This window comes from Moschus berezovskii, chromosome 28, assembly GCF_049115385.1.
Source record: "Moschus berezovskii isolate FMDL1 chromosome 28, NW_MosBer_1.0, whole genome shotgun sequence".
Taxonomy (NCBI): Eukaryota; Metazoa; Chordata; class Mammalia; order Artiodactyla; family Moschidae; genus Moschus; species Moschus berezovskii.
Window position 1 is genome coordinate 11,736,177 of NC_142487.1, and position 19,730 is coordinate 11,755,906.

Sequence of the window (19,730 nt, forward strand, 5' to 3'; positions counted from 1 at the left end):
AAATCAGGGGAGACTTGGTGAGGCTAAATCCAGGCCCCTCATTTCCTGTGTTTTAGGGGCTGCTGTGCTGGAGGCCTGGGGAGAATCACGGCTTCTCCAGCTGTCATTACCATCTTACAGCACCCCAGACCAGGTCAGGGTGCCCCAGGGCAGTTAGCTACCTGCTGATGGTGGGGGAGATGGAGGTGGAGAGGCAGGTTACCCCACACCTAAGGTTCAGGAGCCGAGATTAGCGGCCGCTCATGGAGGGGTCTGAGGGGCATTCTGTTCTGTTCTGTTCAGTCACTCAGTCGTGTCCGACTCTTTGTGACCCCGTGGACTATAGCCTACCAGGCTTCTCCGTCCATGGGATTCTCCAGGCAAGAATACTGGAGTGGGTTACCGTTTCCTTCTCCAGGGGATCTTCCCGACCCAGGGATCGAACCCGGGTCTCCCGCATTGGAGGCAGACGCGTTAACCTCTGAGCCACCAGGGTTCTGAGGGGCATTAGGAGGTGACTACAGGAACGGGGTGGGGCTCCGTGGAGCTGTGGCTGGGGCTGGAATTGTGTGTGCCACCAGCCTTGTTTCTGGGCCTGATGTCTCCTTTGCGTTCACCTGACCCGCGTAGCTTGCTGTCTGCTCCTTGGTGACACAGCAGGACGACCTCTGACAGCGTACTGGCTTCTCTCTGTGTTGCTCCAGGGCTGGGCCGCTATTGAGTGGATAATTGAAAATGCCGAACGTGCACTGAGCTAACGAGGCCTGCAACGCCCCCGGTGCTTAGCGGCGGTAACTACAGGATTCCTGAACCAGGAGGATGTGGTGCCCATTGGGCTCCTAGTGGCGTGTGCGGCCCGCGTGCTGGGAGGGGTCTGCGGGATGCAGCTCTGTGCGGGGCCCCGCCCTGGGGAGAAAGACCAAACTGGTTTCATCCTCTTCCTGACGCACCAGCTCGTTTTGTGGCGAGATTTGTGTTCAGGTTTGTCATCTCATCTCCGAGGGCAGTTCAGCTTTTCCTGCAATTGGTTCTCACCACGCGGTTGTGTGTTCTGGGACTGCTGTGTCCTTAGCAGGAGGGTCTCACCAGCAGGTCCAGTGTGGAGGGCTGATCTGAAGGGGATTTTATTGGGAGTAAGACTGGAGTGCCTGCCCACGATCTTGTGCGGATGCCTCGGGCCCAGGTGTCAGCACTGTGGCCAGTAGGCCGCCCTTCCTGCTGTTGCCAGCCATGTGCCATCACTGGCCCTTCATTTTTAGTGCTCAAAGTCGTTTCCCAGCATCTCTTTGAGCTTCTCAAATACTCTTTTTCTCCCCTGAGCGTCTGGGGTGTCAGGGCAGATTTGACGCTGGCATGTCATCTCTGCTTCATAAGGTCAGAGTTCACTGCTCCCTCTGCTGAGAGAATCCTTACTCTCCTACCCTGGAACTCCTCCTACTCTTGGCTTTTCAAGCTCTGGCCCCGCTTCACACCCTCAGTCGGTCTGTCTGCAGCACATATGCACACTTGGCGCTTCAGTCAGCAGACATGAGTCCTGTGGCTTGGGCTCCTTTAAAGAGCTTCCTGCTTTTTGCCTAAGGCACTGATGCATAGGTTTGCCAGAAACTTCACCTTGAACCCAAGGTCATGACCTTCTTCCTTGAATGCACCACTAAGCTGATCACATGCAGAGAGCCTGCCTGACTGCTGAGCATCCTACTTGTGTGTGTGCATGTGTGTTTGGTGTGTCTGATGCTGTTGCTTTGAGTTGTGGACCCTCTCTTGTCTCACAAACTAGAGCTCAACTGCCTCAATCTTTAACGATGCCTCACCAAAACAAGAAAGAGAAGAGAAGGAAGAAGCAAGTCCAGAGCATGGTCCTGGCTGGACTGGGAGAGGCGGGAGCTCCCGGGTCACAGCCATCATCAGGCTGGTCAGCTGTGACCTCACAGGACAGGAGGCCTGGCCAGTGGCACTGCCCATGGGGCAGACCTGTTGGGAGCAGGGCAGGCTGCCATGCTGCCCACTGCACGTTGAGCCTACGCGCCTAGTCTGCTACGTCTGATCCTGGTTTGCTCAGACAGCTGTGGGGCCTCCTCTGTCCTCCCCTCAGTCTCATCTGTCCTCCCCTTAGTGCCAGCTCTCCTGCCAACTCTTGGGGTCTCGCTAAAGAGCTTTCTCTTTGCAGAGGATGCCCCATTCCCCTCCCTTGCCCTTGATCCACAGGCTCACTGCCTGTCTCTCCACACATCTGGCCACCAGCTGTTACCTCAGACATAGCTGACGTGTGTCCCTATCTTACCCCTTCACGGATCTGCACATGCTAGAGTCAGGCATTCACCCTGATGGTGACACGGGGATAGTTAGGATTGGCCTGGAGAGCCATTTGCTCTGTCCTCCAGCTGCAATGAGACTGCGCACTGTCTGGGACCCCAGCCTGGACCGCAGCCTGGGCTGCGGTTCCAAGCTTTCAGCTGTTCTGCTGACATCAAGGTACCTCCAACTGGGAGTTTTAATTTTCTCAATTTTCAAAAATAAAATTTTTGTGTGTTTTAAATGATAATTCTAGAGAAGCTCTCCTCCATAAAGGAGGGTTGGAACTGTATTCTACCACATTTTTTTAGATACTGCTTTTCCCTTGATATTAATACTTCCAGTCCAAAATTAAAATTCATTTTTATTTTTGAGACTTTTATGCACATAACTTTAAAGGTAAAATAGTTAAAAGATTTATGACAAAACAATCCCTCTTACCCTTTCCACAGAGCATGCATCTACCCTTCTGTAGACTCTTGGCAGTTTTGGTGTTTACTGTTAGATTCCTAAAATAAATGAACATACTCTGCTATTTCTTGATTCAACAATTTTAGACGAAATCTGTTGACTTCCTGCTATGATAGGTGGTTATTTTCTCTCTCACATCTTCCCATCTCCAGTATAGCTGTGTTGTAACTTATGGTTAAAATCACATTGTTTCTATACTTAAAACATACATAACTACTATTTATTACCAAGTGAAAAGCTATACGTTAATTACATTTTCTTTTAAAAGAAAAAAAAAACATTTATTTGACTGGGTCTGGTCTTAGTTGTAGGACTTCCCTGATAGTTGTAGCATGAGGGATCTTTAGTTGTGGTATATGGATCTAGTTCCCTGACCAGAGATGGAACCTGAGCCCCTGCTTCAGACCGCCAAGGGAGTCTCTATATTTTCTTTAGGTAGTTTTTCTCTCCTTGAAGGTAATAATTGTCTTTTCCTTTTCATCTGTTTTTTCCTTTTCATCTTTTCCTTTTTCAACTATTTTTTCAAAGTCCCTGGCTGAATGCCTCCATGTTCTTCACCTGCTCTCTGCAGCACCTCACAGTGTCCTTTCCTGCAGCTCAAACCCCATAGGTTGCACACCCCTTTCTCACTTCCCTGGTGCTGTCCTTTCTGGAGGCCCATCTCACTCTCTGACCAGCAGCTAAATGGCTGTTGGCCTTTCTGCCTTCCTGGAGCCCTGTCTCCTGGCCTCCCTGCCTCCTCTCTTTCACCATAAAATGGGGAAGGACATGCCACAGTAGCTTCCAGGACTAGGCACATCTGAAAATGTCCCTTCTCTTCCCACTCTTCACTCAAAGGTTGGTTGGACATATAAATGTAGATAAAAATACTTGTTCTCAGAATTTTGAAGGCACTGCTCCATTGTTTTCCACTTCACTTCCTGAGCCTCTGTATATGGCTTTATTTTTTTTCTCTCTGAAAGCTTTTAGGGTCTCTTTGTCCCTGATGTGGAATTTCATACAGCCAAGCCTTGTTGAAGTGATCTTTTAAAAGTGCTCTGTGCTGCACTGCGCATGTTAAATTCCTGGCTGTGTTGCTGTGCTACAATTATGTCAGACGTTACTGAAAAAGTGGGTGAAGGGTATGCAGCTTCCAGTAAGTCTACATTAATTTCAAAATTAAAGGTTAATTTCAAAAATAGTGACATCATGGAAAATGGCAGAGGTGGGTGCTCTGAGAATCAGTCCCCCCACTGAAACAAACAATAAGCTGGCCAAAAAAACAAAACCAAAACAACGGAATCAACTTTTGCAGAACTCTGGATTTTAGTCAAGATACCTAAACTAACCAGTATGCTGAATGAATCTGATGAATCTAACCAGGGTGCTGAATGACTCTTAATTAACCCACCCTGCATGTTTTGGACTAGGCAGCCTTCAAAATTAGGGCAGCCAATTCCTTAAAATAAATCCCTGTGTATGTGAAAGAAAACTCTGGAAGAAAATTTTGGCTGTTTGACCAATGTGAAATGATACCTCATTATAGTTTTGATTCGCATTTCTCTGATGACGTTGGTGTCCTGTGGGTTTCTTGGCCATCCGTATCCCTTGTTTGGAGAAATGTCTGTTTAGATCTTCTGTCCATTTTTTGATTGGGTTGTCCTGTTTGATACGGAGCTGCATGAGCTGTTTGTGTATTTTGTAGATTAATCCCTTGTGACCCCAGCTTTGGAAGAGTGGAGTCTTAACCACGGGACCACCAGGGAAGTCTGCCATTGGTAATTTGGTAGGGATTGCGTTGGGTAATACAGTAATTTTGACAATATTGATTCTTCCAGTCAAGAACATGGTATATATCTTTCCACATGTTTGTATCATCTCTGATTTCTTTTATTAGCATTTTACAATTTTCAGAGTACAGTCTGTTGTCTCCTCAGATATGTTTATTCCTATTTTATTTATCTTGATGAGATAGTAGATGGGATTGTTTCCTTAATTTCTGATCTTTTGCCATTATTGCACAGGAACACAAGAGATTTCTGTATGTTAATTTTGTATGCTGCAACTTTACCGAAGTCATCGATAAGCTCTAGCAGTTTTCTGGTAGCATCTTTAGGATTTTCTTTGTGTAGTATGATGTCATCTGCCAACAGTAACAGTTTTACTTCTTTTCCAATTTGGATTCTTTTTATTTTTCTTCTCTGATTGCCATGGTTAGGACTTCCAACACTGTGTTGAATGAAAGTCACAACAGTGGTATCTTTGTCTTATTCCTGATCCTAGAGGGAATGCTCTTAGCTTTTCACCCTTGAGAATGATGTTAGCTGTAGGTTTGTTGTATGTGGTGTTTAATATGTTGTGGTCAGTTTCCTCAATGCCTGCTCTCATTACCTTTTGGAAGGAATCAAAACCAAGGCCTAAGCACAGGCCCAGACGATTCTGATCCAGGCGTCATCAGACCACACTTTGGGGGATTTTCGGTCCCCTCTCTTCTTGAAATCTGTTTCCAGGAAGGTGTTCTTGACTGACACCAGCTTGCAACTTACTATAAATTCCTACAGGTTTATATCACTTTGGACCATTTTTTCTGAACTATTCACATACATATTTTCTGATCAGAAGCAGAGATGAGATGTTTACTTTGCGTGCACAGCCCTGGGTGCTCACTGAATATGTGGTGACTTGAGGACTGGGTTCAGAATCATAGCCCTCAGTGGGGAAGGCAGGTGGAGAGGAAGCAGGGTTATGAGTACAGGGCTGGACCTCACATGTGATGCTGGGCTAGTGGTTTGACCTTGGGCAAACGTCTACCTGGCTATATTCCCATCTTTCAGATAGACTACAAGTGCATGCACAGCACCTGCTTCAGAGCTGAGTATCAGGATTGTGGCTGAGAGTGCTTCACACAGCACCTGGTGTGGAAAAGTACTTGAAAACAAGCAGGACCTTGTGGGGCCTTCCTGGTGACAGACCCCATCATCCTGTGTTCCCCACCTCTCATTGGTAGAAAAACATTAGCCTCCTAGCCCTTGCCCAGTTTCCAAAGAGCAAATTTAATCAGAGAAGTGCAAAAATGGAGAAGCAAGTGAAACAGTCAGGCAAGTCAAAGCAATGATAGTTTAGCCATTAAACAAAGTCAGGGACCTTTAGTTCTTCTCCAAGGGCTATAGGTAATATTCTGAGCCCTGTCCTGAGATGGTTTGCTGATAGTAACCCCCATCAAGTGGAGAAGTTAGCTGCATGCTGACAATCAGCAGGCAGACCCCTCGTGGTTAATGATGTAGATTCTAGAAATACCACCCTGTTACTGCACCACCCACCAGTCAGGACAAACGTCCACAAGTAATCAGGTACCTCTGACCCTCTCCCTCACCTTGCCTTTAAAAACACTTCCCTGGGGGCTTCCCTGGTGGTCCAGTGGCAAAGACTCCATGTTCCCAATGCAAGGGGCCTGGGTTTGATCCCTGGTCAGGAAGCTAGATCCCACATGCTGCGACTGAAGATCCTGCATACCACAGCTAAGACCTGGCACAGTCAAATAAAGAAATATTTTTAAAAATATATTAAAAAAAATAGAAATGCTTACCTGAAAGCTGTCAGGGAGTTTGGGTGTTTGGTCACAAGCTGTGCATTCTCTGTGCTAACTCCATGCTGGTATCCTGCAGTAAATGCTGCACTTTCCTTCACAGCCTGGAGTTGGCAGGGTGGTTTTGCTGTGCATCAGGCAAGTGAAGTCAGTAACATGCTCAACTACTGGGAGCTAGTATTGGCTACTAAAAACCAGCAAAACATTTAAAAACGTATTATCTAATATAAAGCTTATCTTCATATCTTCCCTTATTTTCTTTTCTTGGCCAAACTGTTTTAATATGACAAATTTGAAGTCATTTGGGATGTTTTATTTCAGCCCAGTTGGCACATACATTTTAATCAAAATGTTATGATTAGTAAGCATTAACTACCATTCTTTGAAACGGGCATTAGTAAAAAGGTCCCGAGTATGAGTTCAGTGCTGATGAACACATGATTTATGTTCACACAGCAGTTCAATTATAGGTTTCCAGGGTCTCTGATATCTGCCTACCGGTGTGTTAATGGAAAAAGCTGGTCCAGAGACTGGGCTATGCATGATGGCTCCACCAGGGCTCTGGAGTGAAGGGAGCCTGGAGAGGAGCGTGTGGTGAGTGGCATTTACGAGAGGGGTTTCTGCGGGCAGCTGCTGCCTCAGGCCTCCCAATTCTAATCAGCCACCTTTGGGCTGCAGTGACTTCTGACTTTGGGTTGTACTCCTGCCTTAAAGGAAGAATTTGGCTGTGCGTGGCACTTACATGGTAAAGAGCACTGACTACACACTATCTCAGTTGTTTGGAAGACATGTTAATGGTTCTGTCTTTGTATTGTTGACTTACTCTCATTTCCATATTGAACGTGCTCATTCATTCCTTCACTCCAGAAACATTTATTGAGCATCTGTTGCATGCAAGATAGTTTTCCAAATCTAGGGATGTAGCAATGAAGAAATCTGACAAAGATCTGTGTCTTCATGAAACAGTGTAGTAGATGCTACGTGCGGTACAGGAAAGAGGAGCAGCAGAAGCAAGTATTGCAGACATGGGAGTCCAGAAGCTTCGGGAGCAGCTGTGCCAGGAGAGGGGGCACATTCTGTGCAGCCTTGTGAGGCAGAAACAGGAGGTGAACAGTGGTGTAAATGACACGAGGGCTCCAATCCACTACTGCACCTGCTCACTGATGGAGTTTTGCAGGGAAAGAGCATCTGCCTGGCCCTGGATGTTTTTAATCAGGGCTGAGAGGGCCAAAGAAATAAACTTCTAGGCTGGGGATCCCTTACCACAATGGGAGGTGTGTAGCCTGGGAACCCGCCCTGCCATGGCTGTGGTAACATTTTTTTTTTTTTTAAGCTGAACCGCATGGTTTGTCTGTACATTTGTTTCCATTTAATGCAATTCAACAGTGTGTTACATGTACCCACTCCCCACCCTACCCAACCACTCACTTCCCTTCACATCTACAGTGGGACACGTCACGCAGCGGGGCACATGTCACACTGCAGGACGAGACCTACCAAAACAGACCATGCCTTTGCATCCAGCAGGTTGGGAGATGAACCGCAGTAATTGGATGGTGCCGGCACAAAACAGCAGGTGAAAAGGGGGTTGTTTGTTTTTTGCTTGTTATTAATATATGTCAGTGCATCTGTCTTTTTAAATTTGGGGGGATGAACTCAGATTTTTTATAGCAAACAGGAAAACTGAACCTCTCTTTGCCATACTCAGGTTTGTCAATACAGAGAAGTACTGTTTAATGACACTTGGCTTCAGTGAAAGGGCAAGTGTGAATTGCGGAGATTCCTCCCACTTTCTGTTCCATGACTCGGGCTCTCAATGGCTCACTGCTCAGTGTCTGCAGCATGGGTACTGACCCCACGCCGTGTTTCTCCTGGTTAAAGTGACCCGGAGACACCTCATCCAGCACCCTCACTGCTGAAGTCAGGAAGCACTGTGCGGCTTTCCCAACGTGTAAGGACTGAGGGTTGTTCCACTGCCAAGCTGGAGCAGCTGAGTCAGAGCCAGTTCACATACCAGGCTCTGCTTCACTAATTATGGTTGTTTTCCCCCCCATTATCAAGGTGGAAGCCCTTAGGTCCTACAGAGCTATCTTTGCCAGTGGCTACCCTTGTGGAGCAGAGTGAGCCCCAGTCTCTACCATGAAGCTGTGTCCACCACCAGATGCACCGTGAGGAATGCCTTAGGCTGCTGCAGGGAGCCACACACAAGTGGGGATGTCTAGCCATTAAGTTCATGGTACTCAGTTCAAGTTCACAGTCTATGGGTCTGACTCCTGAGATGACCTTGTGGTAGGATGACCCAAGTCATCTTCCCTTTCTTGTGGACAGCTGAAATCTTCTCAGGCATCTTCTGCTTTTGGGGTGTCTAAGATCAAAGTTTCTTCCCTTTAAACAAGAAGCTACTCTGTTTTCTGTTTCACGTTTGGCTCTGCAGGAGCTATACTGTTAAGGAGGTCTGTCCACCTTTGCAGAATCGTGCTGCTCCTCCTTCCTTCTCTTTGATTTCCCACAGCTTTTACACCACATTTGCTGAGGAATTTGATATTCAGGTAAGCTTTCCAGAAATCCTCTCTTTGGCATTACCACTCTCCCAAACGCTGCACTCCCAGCAAAGTTTGGATGTGACCTTTTCTACTGTGTCACCGCAGGGGAAGGAACAGGGGAGGTAGGCCAGGGACTGACTGACAGTTCCTGCAATGGACAGGACACCAAAGCCAAGAAGAACCTGCAAAAGGGCGCCTTCCAGTGAGGCTGCCCCTCTGTGCTGACTGCTCCCTAGGGGAGGAAGTTCCCTCCTTCCTTCAGAGCCGCTCTGAGAGCATCCCAAAACAGGAACCAGCGTCGAGCCCCCAGGTGAGTGGAACATCCAGATGATCCCTCAGCTTCTAAGCCCCAGGGACACAAGCGACCTCCTTGATGCCCCAGCTTTCAGGAGCCTGCTTCACGACTGCTGTGTCCTGTCAGTGCTGGAGCCCTTTCACGTCCTCTGCTTCATAGTGCACATGTATGAGGCTCAGGTTGTGCCACTGGCATCAAAACCCCCACAGCAAAAACAGCTGGAGAATGTTCCACATAGTGATATCTATTCTAAAACATATCAATATACACACCATGCACATTTTAGTGGAACAAGGTGGAACAGCACTGTGAATTCAATCTGAGCATTTATATAAACAGTTTTATATTAAGTAGGTTCTTAGCTCTTAAATTTTTTTTTTTTTTGGATGAGCCAAAGAAGACGTTTCTAGATGTGGGCCTGAGGCCACCATGAGGGGAAAAGGTGCATTCTGATGGCTGTGTGTATGTGTGTGTGCACACTCTGCAGAGAGCAGAACTGGAGTCCTGACGCATCAGTGTGTAATCCAGCCCTTACCCACAACAGTTCTCCTTATGGAGTTCGAGACTAATGATTTGCAACTCTACAGCTTCTCCTCACCAGGGGCCAGAAAGGAGAAAGAAAGGTGCAGTTGAATAAGGGAGGCCCAGAGCTTCCCTTCCTGGTCCCGACAGCTCCAGAACCTAGGAGCAACAAGGCAGGGGCTGTGCCCTGGAGTCAGTCGGTGAGCATGTGGGTTACGAGCTGAGGTCTTGTCACCTCCTGTCACAGGAACCTAGTGCAAGAAGAGCTTAAAATACATCTGGCAAATAAGTAATGGGTTAATTTCACACTCAGTATCACCTAAGGTTTAAGGCACATAAAGGGCCAAGGATGCTTTCTAGTTAACATAAAGACAGAACCTTCCTAAATTCATTCTGGGTTTAAACTCAAGCCTTTAAGAGCTACAACAAGAAATTTTGTTTCATGGGACATTTTAAGAACACATAAGGAATCTCAACATTCAGAAAACGAAGATCATGGCATCTGGTCCCATCACTTCATGGGAAATAGATGGAGAAATAGTGGAAACAGTGTCAGACTTTATTTTTGGGGGCTCCAAAATCACTGCAGATGCTGACTGCAGCCATGAAATTAAAAGACGCTTACTCCTTGGAAGGAAAGTTATGACCAACCTAGATAGCATATTAAAAAGCAGAGACATTACTTTGCCAACAAAGGTCTGTCTAGTCAAGGCTATGGTTTTTCCCGTGGTCATGTATGGATGTGAGAGTTGGACTGTGAAGAAGGCTGATTGCCAAAGAACTGATGCTTTTGAACTATGGTGTTGGGGAAGACTCTTGAGAGTCCCTTGGACTGCAAGGAGATCCAATCAGTCCATTCTAAAGGAGATCAATCCTGGGTGTTCATTGGAGGGACTGATGCTAAAGCTGAAACTCCAATACTTCGGCCACCTCATGCGAAGAGTTGACTTCCTGGAGAAGACTCTGATGTTGGGAAAGATTGGGGGCGGGAGGAGAAGGGGATGACAGAGAATGAGATGGCTGGATGGCATCACCGACTTGATGGGACATGAGTCTGAGTGAACTCCGGGAGTTGGTGATGGACAGGGAGGCCTGGCGTGCTGTGATTCATGGGGTCGCAAAGAGCCAGACACGACTGAGCGACTGAACTGAAGGAATTCTATTTAGGAAAAAAAAAAGCTTTATCTTTCTAAACATAGTATTAACTATGGAGACAAATCATCTGTAGATTTTAGTTTCCTACCCTGCAAGGTGACAAAGGAGGCAGGCTGCTTGGTGACACAGCAGAGTTACAGTGGCAGCTCATTTTCACTTATTTTTCCAGTGTGGTCCTTGCAGGTTGTATTTCTCAAGCTGATTGTAAACTGCTGATGTCACATAAATGTGTCTTGCGTTTCCAACCTAGGTGGTTTCAAACAGCTAGTCACCAAAGATAGCACCATTTTATAATAGGGACTCCACACATAATGTATGATGGAAAGTCATTTATTTTCTCCTCAATAAATTTTAAAAGACTTTAATGGAAAATGTAGCATCATGTTATGCTAAATGCCAGCAGTGCCTGGACTTTATACACGCAAGAAGCCAGGTCAACGTGTACACATTTCTCCATGGCCCTTCAACAGTTCTGCACGTACAAAATTGCTGTTTTGCTCTAGCAAATAGCAACATAATTTAAAACTTTCCTATGTGACACCTAAAATCCAGTCCGACATTTATTAATACAGTTAGAAAAATAAGAGTCTTAAAAAATTCATGGCATGAGTTCATGGTGCTGACCACATGATATGAGTTTGAGATCATGGGATCTCATCAAATGTAAGTTCATTTTAAAAACTACATGACAACTTTCTGGTTTAATTTGAAAGGCTTAAGACTTGAAATCTAGTGAGACTATTAAGTTGATGTACTTAACTTTTACTTGTGTTGGGAGAGTTAATTCTCATTGTCCACTGAATGAATGCCCTCCAAATACCAATAAATATATTACAGTATTTACAAGCTTTGCTATCTTTCCTGACACTGACAGAAAGTTAAACTGTGAGAAGTGAAGTGAAAGTGTTCTCAGCTTGGAGGGAGGGAGAGGGTGAGAATGAGGGCTGGTGCACAGACACATCAGATTCCACCCGAGGCCGGCCAGCCAGCGACGCTGTTGTCAGACCAGAAGTAAGTGCCACAAGCAGCACAAAGAGGAGCCTGGGATCCCAGGAACGAGGGAGGGAGAGTGGGGGGCAAGGCTAAGGACTGAAAGCATGCCCCACAGGCCAGCAGTGGATGACCCTCTGGAATTATCCAGTGTGGTTGAGGTGGTGGACAGACGCCATGGATGCGGGTGGATTGAGTGCAGGGATTTGTTTGGCACCAGAAAGGGATGCAGATTTGATTTCTACAATCTCAGCTGTGCCATGTGCCCTTTACTACTCTTTCTGCAAACTGTCCCATGGAAACCTATGGCTCACGATGCCCCAAAAGCTGAACAGTGTCACAAACCTGGAGCAGTGAAGTCAAGGATTACTCGGGCTAGATTTTGCCATATGAATGGGATTCTCATTTGGGGGGAGGGATTAGCTGTTCGTATTTTAGAAACACCTATAAACTAGTCATTATTTTAAAAAGCACACTCTCCTGGGTCTGTTTTTTCCACGGACACAAACACCCGCATCTGCCCCTCACTGTCTTCCTTGCACCTGTCCTGGGGATGGTCTAGAGGCTCAGGCCAAACCATCAGGGGTCTAGAGTTGAAACCATCCCTTGGAAAATGATACAAACAAGATTCACTCAATGTAACATTTGAAGCTCTCACATGAGCCTCTTTAAAACAGTCTAAGTATTTCCATAATCAGGGTTTTCTGGTGGCCCACTTTTACATGCAAATACAAATTGTTAACATGCATTAATTACTTTAGTCAATTGGTAAAGTTTATTTTGTAATTTTAAGCAATTTACTAATTTATAAATTTCAACCATGAAAAACCACTACCAGAGCAGTTCTGAGGTATTACTGTTAATTCCCTATAGAAATGCTGTTGAGGGGGCGTGGAGTGACTGCCATGCCTTTTGGTGAACAGTGCTGTCTCCAGTGCTGATGCAGACGTGTCCCAGAGAGTGTCAGAAAGCGGCCTGGCGCACTAACCAGGCTTGTGAATGTGACTGGCTGGTCACCACTGAGCCAACCAGAACCATAGAGAGGCCACGGAACGGACCACACAGCTGAGAAGTGACAGGAGTATGGTGCTGCCTCCAGCTCTGCTTCATCAAAGCCCACCCTACCCACTCAAGCTGCTTACAAGGAAAATGTGTGCAAAAAGCATCCAAAAAGCTTATCGGCAGGTTAATTTTCTAGTAATTTTAAAAGACTAGACCATGGTTTTCCTTTAAAATTCATTTATAAAAATAAATTTCAGTTTGAGACCTTACATACCAAATTGTGGCTTAATTTAGTCATGATGGTGAGACTGTAAAGTTATGAAAATTTTAGCTGGAAAGGTGGGTGCTCCAGCTCGCTCCCCGTGGTGCTCACAGCCCTTCTTCTGGCCAAAGTACTGAACTTCTGGACAAACTTCTAGCCTGCCTTTGTCCCATGATGCCACAAAACTTTCTTAGACCTCCAATACAGAACTACTAGTAACTGTAATACATTCAAGATAAGGACAGCCTAGCACTTGCTCAGGAGACACTGCCTTGCTGCCCAGGGACAGAGGTACCCGCCCCGGGCCTACAGCTCAGATGCTTTGTCCTGGGAGGCAGTGGAGAGCCCTTCCCAAGTGTCTCAGAGCAACAATAACTTAAAACCAGTTTGAGGCACAAGAAAACCCTGCAGGTTCTGTGCTGTGAGACCTCCAGGGGTCTGTGTGCATCAGGTAGGAACACCGTCAGTGGAAATGCCAATATGACTTACTGCTTAGACCATGCTGGCCTCGGCCTGTGCTAGACTGATTCCTCACACGAGAACCTTTCTGCCTTAGAACATTATTTCAGGCACAGTAAAGAACTAAGAGGAAAGTTTCTGGCCTCCAAATCTATAATCACACAAAATCAAGCTTCAAACTACTATCCTCTTAGTGCAGATGAGCAACTGGCGACTGGTCACGTTATCAACTGACATGAACACAGCATTTAGTCTGTGGAACAATGCAACACTGCAAAACCCTGATTCTCATGCAAACCCAAGCCAGTTAACCACGGTGAGGAGACAGTGACAGCCCGCTCAGTGTCCTCACAGGAACGCGACTCCCACAGGAAGGCACAGGGCTCAGACCTCACTGATGGTCCTCTCTGAGGGGCAGTACTCTGAGGGGCCTGCTGAGGACACATAGAAGGACTGCGTCTTCCTCTTCAATCGGGCTCTCTTGTTGGCCAACACCAGACTGTGGCGGCTTGAGCTGATGATCTCAGAAATGAACTTTTTGCAGTCCACACACACCTCCATAGCACTCCAGTCCTCCACCAGCTCTTTAGGAAATTGGAGTTCTTCATCTGATTTGTCCACAGACTTAGATTTTGAGGACAGTCTTGAAAAAAACATTTAAAATATCCATTACTGTTTAAGAATTCTACTGCAATACTAAGAAAATACATGTAGAAAAAGCAAATTTGTTGCCAAAATATGATGGAATAGGTGATGACTGTCACATGTCAGATTCGTCCAAAGAAGTTATAACTGGTGACAACATTCAAAATATTTTTTAAAAAACAAACCAGGAAACATGTTTTATTAAGAATCTTAGTACCCCTTATAGAATTTTTGTAAAATAGGATATTCAGAGTATTCACCTACTGCACACAGATCATGAATGCTAACAAAACAACTGAAATGAAGTACATGTTGCTAACACCCCACTGATGATGCAGAGAAAACTTCAAGTTCTTTCTCAGTGACCCCATGTCATGGTTAATGAACATTACTTAACTCTTGATGGTAGGGCAGAAAACTACAGGAAATTGAAGTAAATTTATCTTAATCCTATGACAACCTGAAAAATTATCTTTGGACTACTTTCTTATTTTCGTATTTATCAAATATACCTCCCTGACCATAGCAATTGTCTTTACCTAGGTGACTATTTGGATTCCAGAGAACTGGAGTTAACTAGACCAACATCACTGGAAATGTTTTGGATAGTTTTTGGAAATAACTAGGAATCATCTACTTACTATTTTAATTAAACCAAACAGGAATGAAGAATTAAGTACAGGAAAGAACAGCAGCCATGTTCACTTGTCCTGAGCCCATCCATGGACAGCAGCCCAAACTCAGGAGCCCAGGATAGGGGCTGAGCACAGGGCAGAAGCCTCAGACACAGGTCTGAGGAGCTTCCAACTCCCTCACCCGACTGTCCACAGGCCTTTACATGCTGAATGGCCACGATCCAGCATTTGGCACCAATGCTAGTGTCCCTCACAGATGGAGGGGCTGCTGGTGTGTAAAACACTGCCCCTTGGGTCCTGAGCTGGTCTGCCTTCCTCCTGTCTGTCTTAAAGACCAACACTAACCTGAACACAAAGCGACTGATACCCAGGCATGTTTTCCTTTTAAAATGCCAGCTCTTGGCATAAAGCTTTATTTCTGTCTTTATTTTAGGAATGTAAGTCAGCTATTGCAGATCACTGTAAACATAGGATTAAAAATATTTTTTTCAAAACTAAAGGAAAGAAAGATTATAGACTCTATGTGCAAGTTTTCAACTCTGCTGAAAAGGATAGTTTTAAAGATGACATTTAAAGGATACATGAAAGTAATTATTTCCAAAGTAGAAAAAATAATAAACCATGAGATTGTGTCTTTCAAGGAGCTAGCCATTATCCTTGACATGATACTTTTGGAGATGTGTGTAAGTCAAAACTATTAAAACTAACCCACCCATGTGCCCTTCCTCAAGCCAATATCCCACCATGTCACCACAGTCCTTGAAAGTGCTTTCTTCTTTCACAAAGGACACATTGGAGACCCAGGCCTCCTGCTCACCTGGCAATGCTCCGAAGTGGCCGATGGTGGCCGGTGGAGGGTTTTTCTGGCCTCATACAGCTTTCCCCTCTCTGCAAGGCAGACGGTCCCAGTGAAAAGATAGGAAGGGTGGAGTATGGCTTGGAGGGCAGCCGCATCTATGATCCCAAATAAAACAGAATGAGCAGGACTGCTGGAGAGGCAGAGTCACTGAAATCAGCACAAGCTGTAACTTTACTGAGCTTGGCTTACCTTTTTGCAACACTGTGAGCACACCGGCCTGTACACAAAATCAGAAGGGTTACTTAGCGTGATTCCATGAATATGACTGGAGAGTCAAGAGAAGCCAAAGGTGCATGCCTCTACCTGTCTACAGTTGGTCCCCCAAACTCCAGTTCTTCTACCGAATGAAACAAACTGATACAATTGGCTTGCCAAAAAAGACCATCAGTCTGTAAAACTTCATGCTATGTCCTATGAAAGGATCAACTTAACTGGGATTTTCTTGTCTATTGTGGGCTCGCCTGAGAGTCACATCTATTTTTTTCTGCTCTAACATGGCATATTATTATTAGAACTATCTTGAATATTTTAGAAATACATGCAGAGAAAAATTTTCCAGGCTTAATATCAAATAACCATCCACTGTTGAAGCAACTGCTATTGTAACTCATAAGTATGGCACATGATAACACTGGATTATTTCTACTATTGTTCCTGTGAGAAAAATGATGAAACAGTAGAGGTGTTTCCTTGACTACTGTCATCAATTACAAAAAGCCTTACCTCTTACAGAACTGACAGGTATAAGACCAGGTGAAGAAGGAGAACCTTCTAGTTCGGCAACAAAAGCAGAGCTAAAAAACAGAAATTTTAAAGGAGAAAAAAGAATTGCCAACAGTTAATTTCCTAATTTGTACATCTAAACACGTATTTATGTGTGGAAAGTCTTAGTAGACAAAGGCAGAAGAGCATTTAGAGATCCTTTACTAAGTTTGATTCTGTGACAGTTACAATCTGGCTCTGTATTTGATTATAATTCTACTTTTACACGGGAGAAAAAGGCCACAGCTCTTAAGGGTCTTGCCATCATGGAAGCAATCTGAAGAAGATTCTAAAAAAGTGTCCTGTGTTTCTCAGATGTATTTTCTCAATAATTCTTTAAAAGTTTAACAACTAAGAGCAGACCTGGTTTTAGGAAGGCACACCATTATTTATTACAGTGGTTTTAAACCTTACGGTTTTCAATTTCTCTGGGAGAAATAATAATACTCGCTTCTGTGAGCAAGTGAACAGGGACTGCCTGGCAAAGGGTGAGCCTCTGGCCCCTGGAGCCCCCAAAGCCCCGTGCCACCTGGCAGCAGATAGTGCCCGCGTGACCCACCAACTGGAAAGGGCTCTACCTTTCCTTTTTTCAGAGCCGTGTAGACATCTTTGTACTGTTGGTACTTTTCCAGCTCTGCTTTGACCAGGACCTGACGAATGTGCATCACCTCCTCCACGGTCAGTGCCAGGCACTCCACCGGGTAGCAGAACTCCTCCTGAAAGTCAGAATCCATGTGAGCAAGAAGCCCCACCCCCTTCAGCAAGGCCATGTCCCTTCCATATCAGGGCCCTGGTTAGTAGCTCCAAAGAAGAAAGAGGCTCCCAGGAAACCCTGGGGCAGAGCTGGCGCGCTCTGGGGACCACAATCTCTGATCACACCCAGAAGGTAGCAGGAGACTGCCGGGTCCCAGGCAGCACTAGCTGACCAAGACCTCCAGTAACAGAAGTTTCTCATGTGTGTTCAGATGCATCTCAGGCATCTCCAGTCCCTGAAGGGGAGGCTGAGTATCTGTGTCCTGAAATCTGGGGGAAATGTTGCTGTTCTAAACCAAATTTATGTCCATTTTCTCCTGATATACATAGACAGTAGGTAGCTTTCTGTTGTATACTATCTGCTCAAAGGTAAACAGCAAATCTACAATACTGGTACAGTTTTAAACACTGATTTGTGGTACCCAGAACAGCCCAAAGAAGATAGTTAGTAACTGACATTGAGAAACGTTATTTAGCGGTAAGTTACATCAGCACAGCCTGAAAACTCCTAATGGTGTGAGTGAACTGGACCTGGAGGCCAGCAGACACTCCCGTTGGGCTGCCCCATGCACTCCAGAGCCCTTGTCACTTTTCCACACGGGACTGTGGAGGATGACGCTGATGTAACTGATCCCACTGAATAAAGAGCCTCTCGCCTGCTCCCAGTTAGCCCTGCACCGATTGTGGACCCAGCAGAAAGACAGAAACGTCCTGTGCACCCACAGCATGTGGGCCTCACAAACCCATGCCCTCGGTGTGCACACACTGGAACTCACACCCACACACACAGCAGCGCTGTGCACAGGCATTCTGGAGTCAGACAAGCCAAACAAGAAAGCACAAGACTATGGATGCAGTTCATGGAGAATTAACATTCAGTTCTGTCTTCTAATCAGAGAAAAACAAAAACAAATTTAGGCTGCAAACTTGACAAACATTAGCATTTACTATAAAAAAAGAAAGTTTGCAGAATTACTGCTTCTTAGAGTCATTACAAAATTATCTCTGTTCAAGCTAACTTAGGGAAGATTAAATTTGCTAAAAATGTTTTAGAAAAGATCCTGCAGTTGAATTTTTAAGATGAACAGCTTAGTATCTGGAGGATGGGAGGATAGTTTGTTAGATTATATCATCTGCTCTAGGATGTCTAAATACTCAAAAAAGCCCACCATCACACAATTTTCTCTCAGTAGGAAGTGCTTTCAAAGATAACAGGCTTCAGCTGGCATGTCCAATATTTACTGTGCTTTGCTCGGCCCTGAGAACAGAGTGTGTGTGTCCACTAGGACAGGATGGCCTCTGAGTGCTGGACATCACAACTGTGCTCAGACTAACGTGCCGGCTGCACACACCGAACAGCAATTTTTCTCAGCTTCTGACATGTGTTGTTAAGAAGCCTTTACATTCGTCTTTGTTCATCAGCAACGAGCATGACTACCTATATAGGAATCTAGCAAACAAGCAGAAGACTGCTCCCCGAGATTGGTGGCCGTGTGTTAGGAAGATGCAACCTTACAAGGTGACACAGGTGGTGAGATGTGCTGCAACCCTGATAGCAGGCACTGCCCTCTCCTCAGCCTCGAGTCACAGACAGGCTCAGTGAGAGCTTACTTTCGACTTTCTGCATTGAACCATACCCGAATCCACTGCTCTGTCAGATAAAATAAGAAATGGTGGTTTTTTTGGTGTTCATGTTTTTTTTTTTTTTTTTAGAATTTCAAGCAGATTATTCTTTGCTAAATAGCTTCCATCAGGTCAAATGCTAATGTTTTAAGTCTGGTGCTTTCCCAAGGACAACAAAACTTTAATGCAACATGAAAGAAAATAAATAATTATAGACTAGCTTTCGTTATTTTTTTTCAACTGATGAAAAAATACTGATTGAACATCCCCAAAGTCAAATTACCCCAGATCTTGCTGAGATCCTCATGCCACAAAATGTGAAGAGCACTCAGGGTTCATGCCCCACCCCGAGCTGGGCCCCTGTCCCCACTGTCATGAGGGGCCGGTCACACTACAGCAGGCGTGGAACTTGGGTCCTGGCCCGGCACAGGTGCCAGGGGCCGGAGCAGCACGACTCTGATTCTCTGGCTGCTCTGTGCTGCAGGGCAGCTCCCAAAGTTAGAAACGGGAAGCTCAATCTTAAATTTTCAGAGATTACAATATACTACAGGAGCAGCTGTGGTGCCTTTAGAACTCACTGTACATATGTCACTAAAATGGCTGGGTTTCTGTTGAATATTCTGGTTATATTTACCATTCAAAAGGCGTCAGAGTTAAGCCAGCACAGAAATTATAGAGAGCACAGTGTATCATCTGTTACTGAGCTGGAGAAACAGTCACATTCTATGGTGTTTTTGGTTAGCCCAAACTTCATAAATAAATAGGAGAGATTTGACAATTATCCAAAACAGCCTTTTGAGTTTTAATAAACCAAAGGAAAGCACACTTAAAAAGAGCAAATATTAAGTTTAATTACTTTTTTCAAGTTCATCTTTAAAATTCAAGGTAAATTATCTATCAAAAGTCATCTGAAGACTT

At 45.2% G+C, this 19,730-nt stretch overlaps 2 protein-coding genes across 6 annotated transcripts in view; one reads left to right on the top strand and one right to left on the bottom strand.

Moving 5' to 3' along the window:
• The window catches only part of PRELID3A (PRELI domain containing 3A), a 50,863-nt gene extending 39,866 nt beyond the window's left edge, over positions 1-10,997 (top strand). For both annotated transcript variants that reach the window (XM_088833441.1, XM_055417242.2), the window contains one exon: positions 684-10,997. In XM_088833441.1, coding sequence (XP_088689567.1) covers positions 684-737 — 54 coding nt within the window. In that variant the 3' untranslated portion in view covers positions 738-10,997. The remainder of the gene's footprint in view (positions 1-683) is intronic.
• A 2,037-nt stretch (positions 10,998-13,034) lies between these two features.
• The window catches only part of SPIRE1 (spire type actin nucleation factor 1), a 161,091-nt gene continuing 154,395 nt past the window's right edge, over positions 13,035-19,730 (bottom strand). For all 4 annotated transcript variants that reach the window (XM_055417239.2, XM_055417237.2, XM_088833440.1 and 1 more), the window contains 5 exons: positions 17,015-17,152; positions 16,398-16,468; positions 15,864-15,891; positions 15,633-15,769; positions 13,035-14,178 (listed from right to left, as the gene is read on the bottom strand). In XM_055417239.2, the coding sequence (XP_055273214.1) occupies positions 13,920-14,178; positions 15,633-15,769; positions 15,864-15,891; positions 16,398-16,468; positions 17,015-17,152 (633 nt within the window). In that variant the 3' untranslated portion in view covers positions 13,035-13,919. The remainder of the gene's footprint in view (positions 14,179-15,632; positions 15,770-15,863; positions 15,892-16,397; positions 16,469-17,014; positions 17,153-19,730) is intronic.